The 23254-nt window shown below is 45.7% G+C and overlaps 1 protein-coding gene across 5 annotated transcripts in view; it reads right to left on the bottom strand.

Moving 5' to 3' along the window:
• Positions 1-23254, bottom strand: part of LOC111244311 (uncharacterized) — a 147536-nt gene that overhangs the window by 33681 nt on the left and 90601 nt on the right. The window contains exons 1-6 of one of the 5 annotated variants that reach the window (XM_086981996.1): positions 17063-17759; positions 14251-14551; positions 8978-9505; positions 3463-3572; positions 1751-2067; positions 1442-1587 (exon numbers count right to left, since the gene is read on the bottom strand). In XM_086981996.1, coding sequence (XP_086838122.1) covers positions 1442-1587; positions 1751-2067; positions 3463-3572; positions 8978-9311 — 907 coding nt within the window. In that variant the 5' untranslated portion in view covers positions 9312-9505; positions 14251-14551; positions 17063-17759. Of the gene's footprint in view, positions 1-1441; positions 1588-1750; positions 2068-3462; positions 3573-8977; positions 9506-10395; positions 10413-14250; positions 14552-14762; positions 15507-17062; positions 17760-23254 lie in introns of those variants that run through there. The other 4 variants (XM_086981997.1, XM_086981998.1, XM_022791268.2 and 1 more) reach the window with 4 other exon arrangements.

The following is a 23254-nucleotide window of genomic DNA, read 5'->3' as shown; positions in this document are numbered from 1 at the left end:
TCGTACACAGTATTTTCTTCTTCTTGTCTTTCTTTCTGGGAGGAACGTATCGGCGTTTACGCCATGTATGGCCAAGAACCTTTCGTCCTGATCACTCGTCTCGCCATACTCTAAAGCACGGATAGAACATCCGTGCATTTAAATTTTATTAACATACACACACACACACACACACAGAAGAATATATTTCTCCTACATGTTGCGGACGTAAGAAGTAGACCAGGCCAGCCATCCGGAGAGGAAAGATTCCTGCGCAGACAGCGCAAGAACACACCGTGAGACTTCGTGGTTTTTTATGGCGAGTTGAGCGCACAAACTGGAGTCCCATGTGGGTCCGTTCGTTCTACAGGGCGTAGGGAAAAGGCAACAGCGATGGGCATGGATTCCGCCCTGTCTATGAATGTAGACTCTGCGACTCGCGCCGCGAATCGTGATGCTGCTGATTCAGTGATTCGCTATGTTTTACCGATTTTATTTTCCTTCGATTGTCATCTACAATCTGCCGCTTGTGCTCCGCCTGCATAGGTCTGATGGAAACAAGGACGACGTCACCGTCCCTCTGCCACCGACAGGGGGATACTCGCATAAGCGACTTGCACTTAGAGTTGATAAAATAGATAGACGGCAGGTTACAGCAGAACTAAACGACAACATATCATAGTTTTGTGCCACTGTTTTTCTACCCGTATCTAGAAAATGGAAAGCGAGATAATGGTTTTACACTAGACAAGCGTATATCACTAATCCGTGTTAGGTTTGCTGAAGTTCGCAGGTAGAATTAATCTTCCTCATTTGGGCCGTTTTTTTGAGCAAAAAAAATTAGGTGAATTCGAATGAAGACCCTTCAGGCGTTTCCACTCAAGAATTTAGCTGCGTGACTTAATCGTTACTGTCGGCATTTTTAACATCGTAACTCAATTAGTAGGGGATGGGCCACATTGATTATAAAAGGGCATGATGCTGCCACGGCGGGACCCGTCGATCGAACAGCACTTACTATAGGGAATCCTCATTGATATCTACAGACAGACATATATACATAGAGAAGTATGTGGGATTAGATCAGATAAGATTAGGGCGTTACTCTATGACCTCATCTGTTTTAGAAATATCTGAAGAGCTCGCCACACCTTCATAATACATTGGTGGATGGATTGATGCCACGTCACGCGTTATAGATACTGTCGGTCTATAAATGTCTCTGAAGAACTTTGCAAGCCCTATGCGTTTATATGTCGTATGGAACATTGTTGTTAGCTACTCACCATATATTTGTAATAGATTTAATTAGTTTTCCTCTCGTTATCGGTTATATTTCGCCGTTTTGCTAGCCACTTAGCAACTCACGTGTTTTTTTTTTTTATTTGAAGGAAGATTTAACTAAATTATTAAATTAAAGGAAGATTTGATAGAAGATATCTGTGTTCAGAAATCAACTTACGGCCTTGAGTGACCCATTCAGAATCAGTAAATCGTTTCTCTGCGCATAAGTTTTCAACTGGTGCCGTATCTGATGTTCCGAATTGAAATTCAACAACGGTTTGGGATCTTCGCTGGAACTTAACGCAAGAATAGGTTTCTTCGCCACTGCAATTGAATGAAACACGAATTATTAGGAGTTATATAGGCTAAGACAAAGATGACCAAATCAAATCGAAAGTTATTTACGTAGAATTAAACTAGCTGTCCTTAAAAAGCGCACCGCTCAAAACAGCAGGTTCTATAGCATTGTCTCGCTGACAAAACTTACCATTGTGAAATCGAATGGACTGGGAACCGGTCATCCTGTCCCTGAAGTAAGCAGCGAATTGTCTGGGTACTAAAATCATTCTTGGGATCTCGCATGATCATGGTTCCCTCGTCGATATTGACCTGGTCACCCCACGGACCCTGAGTAAACTCTGGAAAGGTACACTGGGCACGTTCGACAATCGGTGGCAGTGGCTCAGGTTCGATAGGGCCCAACATGAACGTTTCGTACCCATTGTGAGCAGAGACGACGTGGCACGTAGAATCGGCTGCTAGCGACATGTACACTCTTCCAGTGGCAGGGTCTTGCCTATATAGCTGCAATGACGGAATCGAAAGTATATTAGTATTTACTTCTGGCGGCATTTAGAAGCTGTTTCATATATACCTGTGTTCTGACTTTTCTGCAGCCATTTTGCTGACAGCTTATTAACCTATTCTCTATAGTAGGGTGTAGTGAGTATCTAGCTTGTTTTGAAAACACTTGCTAAAAAAATCGTCCTGAGTAGCGACTTTGTTTAATGTACAATATAAGTATCCTAAAAACAGAAACGCCCGTGAGACAAATCAATGTACACATGTTGTTGTGTATATGAAACATCAAGTCTATGTGGATTTTTACGGCGATCTATGGTTAGCAGCCACGGCAGATAGCTATCGTACGGAAAGATTTTTCTCGTCCATTCCAAATCGTCAGTTGCTTTACCCATCGAATACCATGAGCATTGTCACTACGTGAAGAATTTAGTGCCGTTCCGATTCTTCCTTTTCTCTCCTGATCAGGGCATTTATTAAGTTATGATCGCGTCACGTAGCGGAAATTTGACCGATTTTAATTCGCTAATTGAAACAGGCTTCAATCAACGGTAGGCATATCGCACTGTTTCTTTTTTACTGAAGAAGACCGCGCTGGTCGGTGGGTTTGCAGCTTTGAGAGCCCCGAGGAACGTATTTAATATTAGCTTTTACGAATGACCAGAGGTAACACTTGACAGTAGCGTCAATCGAAACTAAACGTTTTCAAGCCTGCGGCACCAAACAGCTCCAAGGTGCTGCAAGGCTTCATACAGCTCTACAATTAAATGTAATAGATATATTGTGATCCTATTTTACGTAGCGTATTGGCTTAATTTAGTGGCAGCTGGTGCGCTTAATGTTGGATAGCGTTTATATATGTTTGCATCTGTGTGTGTATGTGAAAGGAAAAGACAAAGGTCATCTTATCGTCATCATTCTGACACAGTGGAGGCAGAAAATGCGGTGAGGCCTAGTGGCATGACATTTTCAGGCACAGTGATCTCATAGAGGTAGTACTTCAAATTGTAGAAATAGCTTGCGAGCTCGAACTGCTTCCATTAGGGTGTTGCGTATAATGAAGCTAACCGCCTGCATTGCCGTTTATGTATATATATATATATATAGCAATATAAAACATAAAAAATGCTTACTGGTCGTAGACGCGTATATACATGTATATACGTTTACTACGAGGAAATGAAAGTTGAAGCGGTGTATGTGCGTATATGTTCCTGTATAGGTACTGGTTATTTATTGAATCGTACTTGGTCATTTTGTAGATTGATTCAATGAGATTCGTATGAACAAGGGGGTACCTAAAAATATGCTTTAAAGCGTTTAGTCGCAACGGCAGAGTAACATAACAATAATAACTGTAATAGACGCTAAATGCAAAAGTAGCACGAGATGACTTACTCCGCAGCGGTATTTTGCTCGTTTGGGATCGCCGCTCGTATCCATTAAAGCAACGAAACGTTCGTCACTGTTGGCGCCTTCCCAGTCACCGAGACAGACAAAATCTTCGTCTGAAGTAAAACACAGGGCAAAGATAACCGCGTGTTATTAGCGCATGTGGGCCAAGAACAATGAACTTCTTACTAATGTGACCACATGCTAGCGTGTTAATAGATAATTTTATACTGTAAAGGATTTGTACACAGCATTTTTTCGAGAAAAAAAAAAGATTAGTTCCGAAGTCCAGCATCTTATTTTACCCTACTCACCCCATCGACATCGATACGCCACTAAAACCGTAAAGGCACCATATTTCTTACTTATCAGAAAAACAGAAAGGAAAAAACTATTTACGACGGTATCTATCATCTTAGATCTTATTATACATGCAAATTCAATAATAAATTACATTTCACTCGAACGATTTCACAAGAGGCTTTCCCGAGAGACCTGTAAAATATCTGGGCACAAAATTCCCTCGAAAAGTGGTAGCGGTGGAGCGCGTCCATGTCGATTCGCTTTTAGACGTGAGCCGGTCTTCGCGCGCCTATAAAGGACGCTCGCAGATGATCAGATCACAACGTTGTGATCATGATCATCATTATCGTCACCGTTGACGTGTTAAACCTAATCACACCTACATTAGCTTGCTGGACGCAAGGGACAATTCAGATTAGGTTGGACTGACAACCGAAATAATTGCACAGAATTTCATTGTTTTTTTTTTTTTTGTCTATTAACACTTTTTCCCCGTTCATTTTGGTATTCGTTATCAGATTCGTTACTGCTATATCATCGCAGTTATCGTTGTTGATGTTGTTATCATCGACGTCTGCTTTTGTTTACGTTGTTGTGTCATTGCGACAGCTGCGCCGTTGTTGCAAATTTATAAGGCCGTAAGTGGTGGGATAACAGCACGTTATTCGTTTGTTGAATGAGTTCGCGACGAATTAGCAACAGGAGAAGCAGCTTCAATGTTACTGCCACGGCTACGGAATATCTGTAACGGCGGCGACAGTAACTGTTAGTACCACCCACCATGGTCACAAATACAGACGGCAGTCAGGCAGAACGACTTCACGTAGAGCCGGCCTTCTGCTACTTATAGCCGACTAGAAAAACGCCAAGGACCGAGGAAAAAACGAAGATAGCGACGGCGAAGTCCTCGTTCGCTCACACGCGACGCAATGCTACAATTCGCTGCTTCCGAACCAAGGAGAAATCGCCGGGCTATATGTTATACGACTACTATACTACTACGAGAGCGAGCAAGTTGTGTTGAGCTCGTCTGACGATGGCTTGCGTAGCCGCAGATGTCTGAGGGAATATAAGGTAGACGGCCCTTCAGGCGATCGATAGGTCGCTCGATAATTCAGCTGGTCGTACATTTTCCTGCGGGCATCCTAAGCTAAGTCGTGAAGCCCTCACTACGCAGTACACCATGGGATTGTACGATGCGTGCAAAAAATTGTTGACAACCTGAAAAAAATGGACGATGAATGGCTTACGTGACCGTTCCCAAACGTTCGTTTAAGTAGTGTAGAACTTACGCTTGCACTGTAATCTCAGCGTAACAAAAAATGCATGGCAACGATACGAGGAAATCACGCATACTACTCTACACAGATAAAACGATGTCACATCCTCAGAGCAGTTTCAATTCATCGGTCGAAGATCTGTACCGCCTGTTTCTGCTCATATGTTTTGTGCGCGCCTCTCTGCGTGTACAAACATTATGACTTGTCTAAACTTTGGTAAGGCGAAAATTTATTTGCTGCTACGTTCCGAATCCCCTTGGTTATACCTAACATCGGTATAGTAGAACTGTGAGTTGTAATAAGAACGTCGTGAAGGTTTGCGAACAACAGGCAATATCGGTGCGGCGCGTAAACGCAAACGCATGTCTCCGCATGAGTAAAAACCCGTTGTGCGGTCGCTACGGGAGGCGGGGGAGGTCCGAGCAAAAACCATTAAGCGTGTGTCTAGCGTAAAAAGAAGATTATGGTGGTAGAAAAGAGGTAAACAAGATGAAGGAAAGGTAGACTGAAGTATCGACAATGCGAAACAGACTAACAGCAAGTTCTTTCAGACAAAGACATGGTGGGATGCAATGAAAACCTCAATGAAGCACAATGCCAAGACGAAATGCCAAAAACACACAGAGACTCACATATCGAAGGGAATAATGAACCGATGCCAGCCGCTGGCCTTGTTCCTATAGAAGTGCCGTTGTTGCTATCATCATAGTAAACATTTTAGTGGTAGATGCCAGCCGTGCCGTTATTGTTGTCGTACAACATCCGCATCTGTACGGTAACCGCGAGTGAGTATGTAAGTATCAAGTGGTAAAACTTTGGCTGCGGACGACGGATTGACGCTGTGAACACCAAAGTGTAAGGCAGGAAAAATAACCACCTTGTACAACCATTTTGTTGCTGTTGTTGACGACATGGTACCGTCCATCGGATCTCACGATGCAGAGATTGCAGTTGGCCACTCTTTTACCTCAAGTGGCGTTATTGCGATGCTTACGCGGCTTGTTCGTTTTTTGTATCATGCTTTTGTTGGTCGGAACGGGACGTCTTTTCGACGCTATCGCCGCAGAGTACGAACCATCTTCCTCTCCTGTGTGTTCGCTGATATACGTATGAATATACCGAAAGCAGTACGTTAAGACGCGCATTGTACTTAACAGTTACTTGTATGGATACGACTGCATGAAATAAGCGAGTGCCAGGCGTCTGATCTTCTGCTCGTTAGGGTAAAACAGCGTGATCGACTTTGCCGAATGTATTGTTAACACGTTATCTGCCTGTCAATCTCGATGTTGGACCGCATGCAGTCTATGCGGCGAAGCTGATGAGCGACAGTGCAGCGGCACGAGTTTCAATGGTTTTATAAGCTTATACGGTTCGCCTTATGGGGGCAACCTTAAACTGACGCTCGATGAAGAAATAACAGGTAATAATATATGATCTCGCTAAGAGGGCTGACCCAGCTTGGGAAGGCCATATGACTCAACAGCGTCATCGCTCTCTCCGTCAGTGATTGTCAAAACTTTGGCGATAATTCACCGTCCAATGTTAGCTATGGCGGCACAGTTAGCGTTTACCGATTTAGTATTTTCAAGCCACCACAATTTAGTTTGCGTTTTCTAATCGTCACCCTCTTGCTCGTGCACCAAGGCTTGAGTTTGGCACGTGTGCATGCACAGCTAAGACGATTCTGTTATTGTAGTAGTTGGCAACGTTCAACGTAAAGGGATATAGGGGATAATATATCTCCAACGGACGTCCCGTTCCTATCCGGGCGTGAATGCCACTAGCGAGTAGATCTTCAAAGGACAAAAAATACGTGAAAAATCGAACGCAGATAGCTAGACGACGGAAAGTAAATTCGTTCGTTCGTTCGTTCGTTCGTTCGTTCGTTCGTTCCAAGTTGTCCGTAAGCAACAGCTATTTGGAACTAGACTAAACAATATAGAACAAATCAAAAGGGATCGTATCGATGCTTCCGTATCGAATCGTGATACGCGACCCCAAACAGGTCCTTTCTTGTACAGTATACTGAAGACAGTTTACAGAACACATGTTTTATATTAGATGTCTTCCACAGCCTATAATCCTCGCCAATAATGATGAGAGTTCTGATGACTTTTTGCCTGTTATGTATGTAGCACGTTGTTGAAAGTCAAAAATAACAACAATGATAAATATCTGCTTTTCTATACAAACACAAACTGGCAAGCCCCCATTTAACAGAAAAACGGGTCAACATTTGATTTTTCTTCGTTGCTACGCAATATGCAATATAGAAATACTAGTCATTGTATCTGAACGAAGTTAGCTGATATTCGTATTGAATCGTCCTGCATGCAACAACGTTGCCTCTTCGGCCATGCACACGTCAACAATGCGGTGAACTACTAACCGTTAGATTACTTCTGACACAGTATATTGACGATTATTGCCCGCGACGCTCAGTGGGCAAATGTATCCGATACATTCGCAGCCCGTGCCGCTATACAATTGACAGAGGACTGATTATTGCCTCCGTTACCATCACTGATCTCGCGCACAAAGGGCAAACAATGTATTTTTCTTTATTTTTGAAAAATGAAAAATAATTGAAAATTGCGGTAGCTGTGTAGAAAAGCAGCTGCGACCGTTTCTGCCTATGCCTGTACCGCTGCCAGTCAGCCGGACGGCGTCAAATGGTCATTCCACGGAAGCTGAATTGTTGTTGTCGCCGTCGTTGCGGCCGCTGTTATGCCGTCGCTCACGGACACTGAATGGCCGACCGCAGAGTTCATCGCTTTGGTCGACACCGCTTCGATCGCTGCCGTCGCCGTCGCCGTCGTCATATTCGTCATCGACCCTTTAGTTCTCGTCGTGGCCTTTAACGGGGCTGTGCCGTCCCTCTTCTAAAACAGGCCGCGTCTCGCGCACGCAGGCATCGTACGGATAGCATAGGCAGGCAGCAGAGCACAAACAAGGAACGACCGTCAGCACGACTGGCTAAACAACGACCCGTTGTAGTACCAGGCTCGTGTCGTTACCAGTCAGACAGACTGGTTGTATGACTGCTAGGTGGACAGCAGGCGAGCGAGCGATCGCACGTACAATCGGCTCACCTCATACTCTGCCCCATAGCTGTTCTTTGTCATCGTTCTCTTCAAACAGATAGATACTATCGAAGTTATATGATCGACCGGCGAAATAAACGAACGAAGCTGAAGAACGATATACTATCTTCAATATTTAACGCTAGCTTGACGCCGTAGCGGCACGACAATGACGAACTATGATAAAAAAACGGAATGAAGTGACAATGATGAAATAAATGACAACGAGAGACAAGAAAAAGGATATATAGGGACATTATCCGATTGAGCTGCAGCTGATATGACGGCGACTTTAGCAGTAGATTTGTATCGGTTTCAACTAGCGACCGTACAGGTTTCTTTACGCGTGTCTTTTAGAATAGCGTGATAGAGGCTCGCTGCCCAGGACAGCATCGTACTGTTAAGCTGAGTTGTGCAGGTATACAAAATGGTAATAACACCATTGACTTTCGACTGGGTTCGTAATTCTAAATCTGTCGTAACGGTCATATGACAAATCGACGGGATAAAATATACTTTATAGGAATCCTTTCCCTTCTGCGTCTCTATCCATTGATTTTTAGCCGAATGAATTAATGCTGTTTATACATAGCTGAGTTGATGATAGTTAGTATATTTCTGTTTCTAGGCATTGTTATTTCTAGATCCAGTTTATCGGAAGCAGATTCCGCGATACGGTGTATTGAGCAAAAAAAAAAACTACCGATACAGAGAGATACGAGCGTAGGTAGTACTTAATTCAAGAACATTTGTTATGCATGCACGCTTCGTACGCGATAATGGCCTTATATAAAACGAAAAATCCTATTCTCCTCTGTAGTAAATATGCTAATGACGATCACCCCAGTTTACCTCGATCAGGAAACGAACAGCTCCGGAATTTTACGGCAAGTTTGTCACCTCGTGGACAATTAGCTACTTCAGAGAACTGACTGCGCGGTGCAAGACAACGGCTTTCCTGGCCATCCTTTTGGTACGAAGAAACGCGAAAGCGTCCAGTAAATGGGCAGAAAACTCCCTGCGGAGGATCTTTGCGATATAGAATATAATGTTCAAAGCTGCCTTGATTGTTTCCGTCAGGACAGTGCAGACGAGCTGCTTCTTCCGTGGTGTAACACCTGTCAAGGCCTTCGGCCTGAATGTGGACCACATGGTTACTTTTCACTGACAAGTGAAGGCAACGCATACAATCCTCAATACCCGTCGGATCACGCAGTATGACTCCTGATCCACCGCGTCGCTTATGACAATGCCCCCATGGCGGGATCGAGTCTGAATCGATGATCACCTCCGAATAGCTGATGCCACCTTGCACGTTGGACTGTTGCAGCAGATAAGTACCCTGGATATCGATTGGAAAGTAGCACTCGCCATTACAGCCTGAAAATGAAACAGAAAAAAAAAAAACAATGAGATATATCAACAGACTATTTCGAGAACAAAAATTGAAGTTTGTTACAGTGGCTTATCTTTAGCCCCAAGTGTGCTTTCACATGCTACTTCGCCACTGAACTCTACTGGGAACGAACAGATTTCATCAGAAATGCGAAGTAGTCAACTACAGTTTGATTTATCCACGCTCTAGAACAACGGATCCACCCAAGTACATAGGCCTCCCCGCGAGTCGTCATTCATCTTAAAGAGGGCAACCGGATGGCTGGCAGACAAGAGGCTGTATCTCGCTCCGAATTCGCAGAATGTCGCCCCTTCCTTCAAAACGACTGATCGTATCCCCGATCTCACCCTATTGAAGGGTCACACTTGCTTTTTGTTAGCTATCAGCGTATTGCCCGCCCCGGTGAACAGTAGTGCAAAGTATTATTCAAAACTAATTCGGCATTTTCCTTTCGTTTTCGTTCAACACCGCCTGTGCATAAAGGCGTTTGCTGTATACGCACTCCCGATACGACTTGTTTCGTTGGTCGGTAACGAACGTGTCGGCGCCCCCACATGCGCGGCACCGCCGAGATTCGAAGATATCCGGACTACTTTTAGATTGCTCTAGGAATACTTGATGTTGTAGGAATATTATGATATCCGCCTCAGCATTGATCGAACATAGGCGATTAGTACTACCGCTCATTACCTTCTTTTTAACAATATAATAATAGTAATTATAGCACGCAGCACAAATAAATGGACACATGAGGGTATTTTCCCATCTAGTGTATTGTAGATGGCAACGGCGACAGAAACAACCATGAAGACGATCTCCAGTATGATTAGAGAGATATGTTTGGATGGGTAAAAGTGAACAGGTAGTAACCTACCGTATATATTTTACGTAGCGGTTTTATCGACGAGCGGCGCACAAGCTAAAAATTAAGATTTCAGCGTATAAGTTCGGGTACGTTCGTGCAATTCCAGAATGATCGCATCGTTTTTCTATGGAACTGTACGAGTCAAGCTGGGAAAACGTGTGCGTATGAGTGAATTCATTCGTGGTGATACTTCACCGGACGTAGGAAACAGTAGTTTTGCTTGTTTGTGCTCTGCTGCTGTGCTCGCTGGCATCCTCCTTCATCTATATAGAGCCCTGCCAACGATTGGGGATTTAGGCGGCTTTTCGTTCGCGTGTATCATCTATACCTGACGCCGTTTGTCCGCCTTTGTTGACTCTGCTGGTACTGGTATAGCTGGCCGTGGCCCCTCGCGTGCACCGCTGCGTGGGAGACAAACTATCGAGTTGAGAGGACCAAACGACCGGCCGGTGGACTAACTGGCGACTCTACGATAGACGATGTAATGCGTACTATCGGCTCCAGAAGCAGTCTGGCCAACAGCAAGTTACCGTCCCTCCCGTAAGCGAACAGCAATTGTGAGTGAGCACCACACGCCAAGTAACCCGCAATAGCAGCAGCAGGTACGATCGTTGTCTGTCTCCAACGATTCCGAGTGTCAGCGGGCCAGCCAGACAATCAGACGACAACATATAGCTTTCGCCTGGTCGCCCAGAAGATCATGCTACAAAACAACACCGTCACACTAACACCATCACAACCACCGTCGGCGTAGTGATCGGAGCTAAACACAGCGGCGCGACCACGGTTTCAACGATGGCGGCCCCTCATCCATACAAAAAAAAAGCCACAGAGACAAACACATCCATGTAGACACAAAAATCGACGACATCGAAGACAGATGCCGACAGACGCGCTCCTTCACTAGGATTCCCGCCGATTATGCCCGTGCTGCCGTTGGACTCCTTTTTTTTCTTTGAGTCCTAAAGAAAATCCTGTGAGGAGGGAAATGGATGCATTGACTCCGCTCCGGATATTGGCCGTTTTCTGTGCTTCCGCGCTCGCTTCGTTGTCGATGGTGTTACCACTCGTGGCACTAACGTACGCTGTTGACAGCTACGAGCAGACTCTTCCAAAAAAGAAGAGACAAATAATGCTAATAGCTTTTTTTAGTCAACTATTTACATCCACTTAATCCATTCATAGCTTCCGACCATGCAAGGTTGGAATTGTACAGCCCGCTGTTCACCAATAATAGCTTTGGTGCCCAATGTTACAGCGTACGAGAGTCAAATTGGAGAGTGCTGTCTGCCACTGAAATCTTTATTTGAGTAAACAGTATTAATGATTATACGTGGCTACGGCAAAGTCTGTCGTAAGAGACTGGAACAAATCAAACAAAGCTCTGATAGGTGCCAAGGATCCCTTCACCTGATCTCTGAGCCTCTCGTCAGAGTCTAATGATTGCCGAGACAATTGCACGGAAACTCGAGTGGGTAGTTCTCTCGAAGAAATACGACCGTAAAATCGATAACCTCCCTCCCCCCTGGTGGTAAATGCAAAAACGGTTTTCGCCGTGACCCAATGATCGGAAATCGGCCAGATACCTCGCAAAACATCAAGAGTGACAAGTTATTTTGTCTCGTATAAAAAAGCACCCGCGTTAGTCGTCTACATTCGCTTGCCGGCTCGTCGAATTGCTCCTGCTGCTGCTGGCCGACAGGAGAATCATTGAGTTCCGAATATTGTTTGGAGAAGAGGACAGGACGAACTGCTTGTGATCTGAAGACGTTTGATCAGAAGCCAAAAAAAGTAGATATACTGGTTCGACGCAGCTTGAGGTCCGCCCAGACGACCTACAGTAAGCTAAGTAAAGAATAACTGTTTGAAACCGACTTAAACATGGCGGTATAGGCAAAGCTACACGTAAAATAGAATTAAAACAATAACAACTAAAGATAAAAAGCAAACGATCCAAAGCAGTCATATTGGCTCAACCGAGAAAAGAACGGAAGATTAGCTACTAAAGATTGCCACAGAACAGTTGTACGGAAAAGTTACGTCGATTACGACCTAAGCAGAACGGCTGGCACGCATAAGGCGCTAACTCAAATCACGGAATCAATTAATCGATCAATCAATCATTCTCCTTAGGACTGCTTCACGCTACCGGTCCTGTTTAGGACTGGCCAGCCTCTCGTTCCCAGTTGCGCCTGCATCAAGTGTTGCTAAAAGTAATGGCTCAATTGATTGTCGGCTGCGAAACGGCAGGCTGTAAAACGTGCACAAGCTCAAAAACGGCAACTGACCACAGAATACCATCGGCTCGACGATATTTAGCAATTCCCTAGTAGTAACAAGGGCAGAGCGCGAGAAATGAGGAATTTGACCTCAAAAACCGATCGCTGTCGACTCCGCGGCCTCAGTCGGTAGGCCTAAGCAATAATCCCAAGGCAAGAAAGTTAAATACTGTAGCACAGTCGCTGCTATATCTCGCCTGGACATGAGCCTATAGAGCACAAAATAAAAATAAATGTCGGCTCCGGTTTTCATCCATCAGTAGAAGTGTATGCTGTTTTTGCCGCTGGGCAGTGACTGACCCACCGACCGACCCACGGCAAAGATCGTTTAACAACAGAGGAACTCTGATCAGAAGCGCGAATGCACCACACTGCCAGTTTGAAAAGTCAATTTGCGAGTGGGCCCACAGTCGACGTTTCATTTTCATTTCGGGAACTTCTTTCCACCCATGCGTTTATTATTACCAGAGAACGATGCTAGTTCGTATACATACGCCGCTAGGCATGGTTTAGTCTTCTCCCACATTGAAGCGAGACGCAATGGTTGAGCGCTCTGCTTCAAAGAAATAAGAGGTAACCTGCCTGTGCGTGCATCCAACGTGACTTTTCCATCGGTGGCCACTTTTATGGGAGTGGCGATGGTGCCGCTAGAAGAGATTCAGCGGCGAACTTCTGTCCCCACTATCACCATCGAACCGAGCTGTCGGCTGCAATAATAAGAAACTAACATTTGACTGTTACTGACATTGTGGTGCAGATGGATGGGACCGAGATGAACGACTACGGGAGTGAATAGAACAAACGTCCTGGATCGCTTGGGAAACCCAACTGCCAACGAACGGACAGAAGGACGGATAGTCAGACAACGGACGCTGCTGGTAGCACGCTATGACAGAATGCGCAGGAACAAACAATATCGACCGCTCCCGCTGCGGTTTTCATTTGTTCCGTGCCGCCTCGCTCGAAGACAGACAGTTGTAGGGCTCTAGTCCGGGTATATAACTGCAGATATAGTGAGTGCTATACATATCTGCGGGCGGTTCGTCGGCCGGTGCCTGGCTACTGCCAGACGCGCACTTTCGTATCTTCGGCCGAGTAGCTATTGCTGCAACTACAAACGCAATACGTCAGAGCGGTGCTCGTGGTTGCCGACACCGTAACCGCAGGAAGAATTGAATAGACTCACAAACGACGTACTTCGTTCGCCACCGTACCGTTAGTTACGCTTGTGAGCGAAGCAGTGTTCCTTCCCTCGAACACGACACGGACGCGTTCGTTCATCGGTCGATCAGTCGGCCCGTTCGTCCAGTACTGCATTTATCCTTTCACAACCAACCAATCAGATAGATCGAAGCACATAAGCGCACATTAGACTGTCAGCTATGGCAGCTGCAACGGTAGTAGTAGTAACAGCAGAAGCAAGCGGCAGCTGTGGTCAGATAGATAGACTCGCTGGGTGTTTTGTTTGTGTGAGAATATACTTATTTTATCTGTATTGTGTGCATGAGCCAGTTACCGATATAGTAGATGGCATTGTTTGTACAACACTACATGAACATACACAAAAATGCGTAAAGATACAGACACAGTGTAGTGATATAGTAGTAGCGGTAGTTGTATCGATATGCGCCCTTTCACCGGCATGCGCTAGCGTCCGGTGTCCGTCGTTCGTCGTCTGGCGATCTTCATCCTCATCATGGCCGACGACGACGACGACGTCCCAGATATCGTCGTGTCTCCCACCTCCACGCATTCATATTGATTGATATGTTGCCACTGTTGCCGCGCCTGCTACAATGGCAATACCGTATAGGTAGAAAGAAAGGAATAAGTCAGCTGGCTTTTCTTCAAACGGCAAACGGTAAATGGTGCCGTCGGCTAGACCGCTAAAAAAAAAAAAAAAAAAAAAAAAAAGTAATAAAACAGATTATTTCGGCTGTTGTCGATTTTATTACCAGACTAGTACATGTAACTGTTATCGATGATGACAAGACTCGTTATAATCAGTGTCATCAGGAGTTAAATGTCACGTAAAAGATTACTTAAACTTGTTCAATTAAGCTTCAATGATACACACGCGGGCTAGTTTACACTTACCAGCAATAACTGTTTAGAACTAGTGAGTTTCACTAAACTCTAAAGAAGTTGTTCGGATACGGAAAACGATACGAAGCCGAACATCGAAACACATTCTATTTAGTCCTGCACAGCCTTCATCGCTCGTTGGCCTACCGCAGCAACAACGGTGGCAGCAGCAGTAAGAAGAATTAGCCAAACAGAAGCAAGTGCATGAACGGTGCTCGCCTCGGTAGAACGCACATTGTGTTCCTTCTTTTGCTTCCTCTGCTTTCGCTGTCGCTGCTATTCCTTAGTCCTTATTTCTGTAGGCCGAGTTTATGGGGAAGGCGGCGAGATGTCGCTCCAAGCATTCACACATCCGCAGAGTCTAAATCAGCCAGCGACCATGTTACGCAGCTTCTGCTGTTGCCGCCGCCGCTGCCCTTATTTTGTCCGACATAAGGCCGCTATAACGCTGCACCCGCACCGTCCGTCCGCATGTTGACCGGCTCGTCCACCGCAAGGCAGCCACGGTTCGAGTAAACCAGGACTACAAATATCTTGAATGTACACACACACACACACACACGCTGTCGCTTTCTCCTAATAACACCAACAGCAGCTTTTATGGTACTTAGATTTCGTTAGCAGGTCTACCCCCAGATACAGGCCGACAGGCAGGCAGACAGACAGACAAGCAAACTCCGTCATGCTCGTACGGTGAAACAGGAAGCGATATTCTTAGCCAATCTGACTTACTTCTACATAGGTCAGGGGTACCGTCGCTTTCCGACAACATATTCAGAGGTAGCGAGAGCAACATCAATCGCAACAGCAGCAGCAGCAGCAGCAGGTCGTATTAAACTTTTCTTATTCCTGTGGCGCCATCGGTAGGCTTTCTTGCCACTTATGGAATGAATTTCGTCAGGATACAAATAAAAACAGTCACAAATGTGTAATCGAAGTCAGAATAGTGATGAACCGCATTCAAATGAGGTAACAGCTCAGCCAAGCTGAGGGAAGCACTTAGCTTCCCGAAAGATTAGGAGAACGGAAAAAAATTGTTGCTAACAGTCGATTGTTGTATAGTATGCGGATCTTTTCGCTGTGCTATCGACGAAGAACGGGGTTAGCTACGATATTATTGCTCAATGATGATACGCGTCCGGTGAGATTTGTGCATACGCCGTTTTGTCAATAGACAGTCTCCTCAGTATCAGTCAGTCAGTCACGAATCTGGCCATCACACTTTTTAGCATCTACATAAACAGCACACTTTAGCTTTCAGAGGGATACGTATTCCAATCTTTGCCTGTGTGACGTTGCTTTCTGTTGTTCTTAGTGCGGCATGGCAGCATACCGCACCATGCACCATGTAAAAGTGTATCGGCAAAAGTGCCTCAGTCGTCAGGAGACCGCCAGCGCGGATGCCGACCGCTCCATTGATGCTAGTAATACTTCCAGTGTTGGATGATGGTGCCGGTTGTGGGTGTCGATGTTTTTGTGCCGCTGCTGGCGAATCTATCCTAGGCAGAAAATTCTGCTTGTGTGTGTCGTGTTAGCCGGTGATGCAAACAAAAATGAATGTTTGTTAGGACGACTTGCCTGGCCTGTGATGCAAGGGTTCGGGTTATCGTTGCAGACGCTTTGCAAGCTTCGATCCTCGTTCGATCTCAACGAGGAACGCTTTTAAGAGGCATTGATCATTTAATTTTACCGTTGTATGCTCACACGTGCGTATAAACGGTCGTCGCTGTTGTTGAACAATAATTTAAGTCGATTCGCGCCTCCTGTTTTGCGCCGATCAGCGCCGGCTGTTGACGCCGCCGTTGATCGGCGCTCATCGACATTTGCATATTCTATTAGAGGCAGATTAAAAGAAAACAGCGAGAAAAGCCGAACAAGGGGAAAGACTTAAAATTGTGGATTGTAGCAGGCGTAGTAGAAGACGATGACGAAAACGCACGAACGAATGAACAAGACGAAACGGCAGCAGTAAAAGGGAAAAAAAAAAAGAACGGAACCATGATACGATAACTTGTGAAATTCTGAGGATCCGTTGCGATTGACATCATAGCAGCGGCAGTGGCGGCATCAGTCGCCAGTCTACTCAGACGAGATTCCGCCAATGGCCGCAGCGCCGAAGGATGAACGAATGAAACAGATAGCAGAACAGCAGTCAGACGTAACCTTTGACCCGGGACAGCCGCGATCAGCTAAGAAACGAAGCGACCGAGGCAAGCACCAGCATCGATGATTCAATAGGTATCAATTCTAAATGAGCAGAATACATACATGAAATACACGAAACAGCTTTCGTGTGGAGTCGATTTACTTACGTATACACCTATGATCTATATGTTTGCACTGCCGATAACCGTCATATGTGTCGTCGTTGTAGGCGGATGAAGGTGTCTTCGTTAGTCGATGCCGGAACAGATTGATTCCTTTTCTAGTCATGCGTTATCTTTTTTGAATGCATAATAGGTTTACTATTATTGTCATTCCTAGCGACCGGAGAAAGGCTGTTCCGTCTACAGCAATGACCGCGCAATCAAGACTGAGACTCTTCCGCATTCTCTTGGCAGAAATCTTCTTGCATGTCTAGTTAAGGGCATGGATTGAACGAAAACGCTACTGCAAGTAGGGTCTGATTAGAGAATTTTTGATTAAAGATTATTGTCGAAATAAGCAAATCATACGTTGGCGAGGCTGATGAGATTTAGAACTGCCATCACTCGTTCAAGGTTCTGCGGTAAGCTTCACTGAAATCATACTAGATCATTTTTGTTTGTCTTGTGCCAGCTAATTTAGCCTTGTCGGCAACGTTGTCATCGTCGTCGCCAAGCCAGTCACAATCACGCATACAAAAAGCTCGAGGTCTCGCATCCGCTAGAGGGTATCAGCGCCAGATAGCGTTCTACAGAATCGCGCGGACTCGAAAATGAGCCAATGCACGACGTCGCAATAGTAGTACACAAGTGCCAGCGGCCCAACACCAAAAACAGCCCAACGTACGCAAACTGATAAGCAAAATATGAGGCCAAAACAACGAAGGAGGCTGCCGGCAGGGTGAGCGGCTAGTCAGATATGCTAGCAGACGTGCAGAGCCCAGCGACGCTTGAACAAAAAATGCAGCCAAATAAGATCGTCTGCTACTGACCGACTGTCTTCGGATCTCGTCGAGACGAAGCGATCCAGTAAGTTCTGTTTGCATACAATTAACACTGGGAGCTAGTAACGGCAACCTTAGATCATCTCCGATGAATAACCGTTGTTTGTGTTATCGCTGCTACCGTTGTCAAACAACAGTGACGAGTGTGCCTCTGCCTTTGACACTGTATAGTTCTTTGCGTTTACTGACCCGCTGATTATCTGTTCCCGTTCTCAGTGTTAATCGTGTCATTATGGGGTAAGAGCACTGCCATCGTGTATTGATGTACATAATAGCTGGCGGTACATCGAAATCTCACGGCTTGATTCGAATCAGCTTCGGAAACCATGTGATGGTGTTTACGGGACATATTAATTTCTGTCAAAAAAGAACGCTACATTACCTACGATGCACTCCTCGAGATAAGGAAGGAATAAAGTAGAGGCAATAAGTGACATGTGTTCGCTGTGCTGGCATGAGCCATGAGAAACCCGGGGTAAAGTGTTATCGAATGTACTCATTGATATAAATGGATGTATTTTTCCTACCCTATTATCTGGCTGAATAACTACTGTCTCTTCTCCAGTGACTAGCGAAGACAGAGACACTACCTGGGGAGTGAGTGTTAACGACAAGGTCGAAGGGTTTCCGGTACCCCCCTGGGTGTAGTCTAGGGGAATTGATTCTTTCTCAATGATTGCCGGGGGGTCGCTGTCAGGTTCATCAGTATTCAGCAAGATAAGGTCGCGCTGTTCACTACCACGGCTCTTGTGGCTGGACAGCTGTGATATGTCTGACTCGACTGGTTGGCTGACAGGCACCCGCGGACCACTTCAGCTAGCGATCTTGTTTAAAGAAAAAATATGACTTCTGTCACTAGGTAATGGCCGCCCACAGCGTTCACCACCCATGATGCCCCAGGGGCCCGCTCAGTTCACATGCGCACACTCTTTGTGGTAGATAGTTATAGTTTCACAGCTTCAAAGCGACTCGGCTACGATTACACCATCGGGACGGACCCATCTAAACCAAGTACTCGCTATAGATCAAATACCTTTGAGTCTCGGCCCGGCTCACGAGCTTTAACCCAGGGTGCCATTTGATCTACAGTTACAATTTAAATGCAGACTTCACTTGTCGAGGCCCGGGTCCTTATCACCCATTCCCGTTCAATTATGCATGGACTAAAAGAAAAAGAAACAATCCTTCTGCAGCGGCGATTTTTCAACCAAAGTTGAAGGTTAACGTCAATAAACGAACGACGGCAGAGCATGAGAAAGACGCAGTTTCATTGTTTGTCGACTAACTCGCACGAGTTACCGTTAGAAATGGCGCGTACCCTGACGCGCAGTGACACTATTATGGCTACCGGGGGCGCGATTTCAAATCGAGAACGCCACGAAGGCTAGCGGGCTTTGCCACCGGCCGAAACGCCGAAGAACTGAAGGCACGAACGAAGGCATTTGATCGGCCTGTTCCACTATAGTGCACCGGCGTGGGGACCAATAAATTCGTCAACGGGACGTCAACAAAGTGAGGCAGCGGGAAGAAGGCATCTGCAAAGGCTTTGAGAACGGCGTTCCCAGAAGTCAATATTAAATTAACTCGTCCGCATACTCGATCGTCGTGGGTACGACGATTGGATGTCAATATTGTTTTTGCTATTGTTGTTGCCTGTGCTGTCGTCTTTGGCGTCGAAGTCTGTTTCCAAAATGTAACCTTTTTTTGTCGTCCAGCTACTTGAAGTCCCACTCAAGTCGCTGGACTGTTGATGCGGCCCGGATACTGTTCGACCGATGGTTGCCTCTTTGCGACAGTCTACGCCGACGAGATCTCTGGCGCGCTCAGGTGATGTTACTGCTATGCACTGCCTGAAGCTGTAAAGACCTTTTCAGGTTTTCTTTCTCCGATATACTGTTATACGGCAAAGATAATATTAAAAAAAAAAAGTCGCGTTACTCTTACTGTCTTCACTGCATAAACATCCAAATCTCCTACCACCACCCAACACGTTGTGCCATTTATGCTTTCACGCTGACTTTTTCCCTGAAAATAGAAGGCCCCTCGTCGACTGTCCAGCAAATAACTACATGTAGATTAAGTTTATACATGAGTTCAATATAATAGACACATGCATCTACGACGAACCGCATATATAGTGGATACAAAATGCGTGATGGGCGCCAACCTATGCAAACGACCGACATTCGGACGATAAATAATGTTCACACACAGTACAGCAACGCCCTTCGACCCTATAAAAAGCCAATATTCTGCTTAAGAAGCTATTTCAATACATTGGAAGCTTCACTCATTGGCTGTAGCAGTATCATGATGTAATTTAAGAGGTGGGTAACGAAGAAAACCCCAATAACAATAGCCATCGTTACGAAATATTTTTTCTTTTGAAGTCGTCAGAACTAATTTGCATCTATCATCAATTAATTTATTACATGCAGTGTTTTTTCTTTAATGTTCATCGTGTTATCATTCACGTGTGGAGTACCTACATACAGATCGTTGATACGATTAAAATAATAATACATATGCACATCAGCCGTTGCTGCTTTTCTCTGTTCCTCTGATCATTCAGTACTGACTATTGGCGATCTTATCGATGTCTGCAAGACGCATCTCTAAGATATGAACGAAATAGAAAGATCTGCAGGCACTGCTGCTACTCCGTTGTTATTGATGCTGAAAAAATGGATTTGCTAGCTCTTCTATCGGATATCTTCTTTTTTCTGTTGACGCCACATTCGTATGATTTCGCTATTGAGAGGGGAGGCTTAGCTTCGAAGGCGCGATTTCGTTTTCCGACGAATCATTGGCAGATCGTTGCGAACGAAGAGATAGGACGTGCGACTGACCGAGCAGCCAAACAGTTTCCACCCTGTTCCCAGTGATCAGCGTCAGCGTCAGCGTCAGCGTCAGCGTGGTCATCAATGACGATAGGAGTATCTATGACCTCATCCTAATTTCGTCCTCTATTATAGCCATTGTCGTTGCCGTCCCTGTAGCTGTTGTTGTCATTGTTGTCTGCGCACACAGGAGAAGAAATCGAGCTGGAAGTTGTGGAAATAGCCGCAATATCCGCATGACCGTCTGCACAAAAACCGTCGTCACAATTACCAGCGAACATTTCAGAGCGTCATAATGCGCCCTGCTGCTGCTGCTGCTGCTGCTGCTACTTCTGCGTTGCTCAAGGAGGGGTGACCGCTAAGAATTGAATGTGCCCTGACTATTATAATAACAAAACGCGTTTCTATTTAGACGGCCAAACCAGTCGAGGCTTCTTTCCCAGTGATCGTTTGATTTTTTTTCTTTGCTCTGTTTCGAATTTATTGGATACTTCTCTATTTCGGTTTCCCATTTTAAGTGGATCTCTCTGCTCCGTTTACTCACCATCTCGCCCTTGGCGTACACATATTGTAACAAAAAAAAAAAAAAAAGTTATGTATACAAATATGCACATTTATATACAAACACTCATGGCATGCATCTACATGCATACGTGTGCGGGTTCCCTCTTCCATAAACGTGTGCTGCTGTCGTTATTCGAGTCGTACTCGCTCCCTTTGCTCCTGAAGCGGGCGCGTATCGTATTCTAAACATATATATATATATATATGATATCAAGTGGTAGTTTGTTGTTCGGAGAAAAACGTACACAGAACGTTTTGCGACAGAGGCGACGGCCGCAGTAACAGCAGCGTCAGGCTGGGGCTATTGCCCAGCTAAATTAATGAGTAAATTAATTCAGTGCACATCCGAGCTCTGTCGTCATGAAGTACTTTTGTATATGTGAGCCTTAGTGCGCGTGTGACATGGGAAGCGAACAAAATTCGATCGAGCATTATAATATTAGCACAGCAGCGAGAGCTACCACTTCCAGCAGCAACAAAAACAGCAGTGGCGATAGTACGGTGGGAACTGCATTCATTTGTTGCTTGTTTTGTATCTTCCAGAGATACGTGCCACACGGATAGGCATTTCGACGCGGTAGAAGAGCACGGAGCAGGGATGTCTGGCAGATGTGTACGTCTTTGTGCGGCGGCGGCGGCGGCAATGTGTCGTCATCAGCTGTCGGTCTGCCTGTCGATTCGCTAGCCAAGGGAGTGGCATCGAGTGGCCAACGATGACCGCTACGTCGTACGCAACGTGCGGCGACGCTGATTGAAGATCACTACCAAAACCAACGAAAACAACAGCAACGCCACGATTCAGCAAAGTCGTCGTCGTCGTCGTCGCTTTAATGTTCCGACTGCATCTCATTTTACACGACGAGAATCGAAAAATAATGCATCGAAAAGACAGAAACCGAGTAATGTTCTAAGGCAGGGTTCTGTTGTTTCGCTTCTACCGACAAACGACGCCAAACGAGCGTCACTCAGGGTGGTTGGTTGGCCACCTTTTTCGTCGGTTACGCGTGTATAGGTGCACACATATCTTACATATTCGTATTATATATATAAACGCTTGTTTGTGTTTTTTGTGCGTGTGTTGAATGGCCTGGCGGCTTCTTCCTTTCGTGTATGGACAACCATTGGCCACCGCCTCGGTTGCTTGTGCCTGTTATGCTTGATGTCATGGTGACGGTTGCTCCCGTGGGCAGTGACGTTCTGGTTAACCGACCGGGTCGCTCGACCGACCGCGAATAGCCAGCTTCAGCTAATCAGTTAGTTCAGATATCACCGCCACCTGGAAGGTACGCCCTCGACCCCCTATTGTGTGATGAGATGGCGGTATCGGGTCGGTATGGTCGAATTACCATTATCATTGGCGGCGGCGGTAGAATCGACCGATCAAGAACCGACTGACCGACGAACTATTTTTGTTGCCGCTCGAGCCAGCGCCGCTCGTCCTCGGCCAGCATCTGACGGCAGATACACCGCCGCCGCCGACAGACGACGACAATGAGCAAATTAGCCCCTCGCAACTGATGCCCCCAATGGGACCCAGAATCCACCGAGCGCAACACATCGATCCCAACAGCTCTCCGCCTCAACTTGAAACGTTGCTGCGGGAAATCAAGAAGCCACCGACGCTCCCGTTGCCATTGCTCTTCTCGACACGCCCATCATGCGTCGATTACGTAATTCAGCTACTATCTACAATGAGGAGAGAGAGGGAAAATCTCTGAGTTTTCACTCAACGTCACTTTCTTGCGATAGAGCTAAGATTTTCTGCGCGTACGCATTGGCCACTGCCGGACGGGAAAAAAAACCATAAAAAGTCGCCGTAACTATTTTCTCCTTTCTTTCTTCGTCTTTCTCCGCTGCTGCCACACTTCCCCATGTACTTTTGGTGGGCGTAGGACCATGTCTCTCTCTCTCTCTCTTTCTCTCTCTCTCTCTCTCTCTCTCTCTCTCTCTAT

This window comes from Varroa destructor, unplaced genomic scaffold (assembly GCF_002443255.2).
Source record: "Varroa destructor unplaced genomic scaffold, Vdes_3.0 BEIS01000002.1, whole genome shotgun sequence".
NCBI classification, from domain to species: Eukaryota; Metazoa; Arthropoda; class Arachnida; order Mesostigmata; family Varroidae; genus Varroa; species Varroa destructor.
This window is presented reverse-complemented; position numbering and strand designations above follow the sequence as displayed.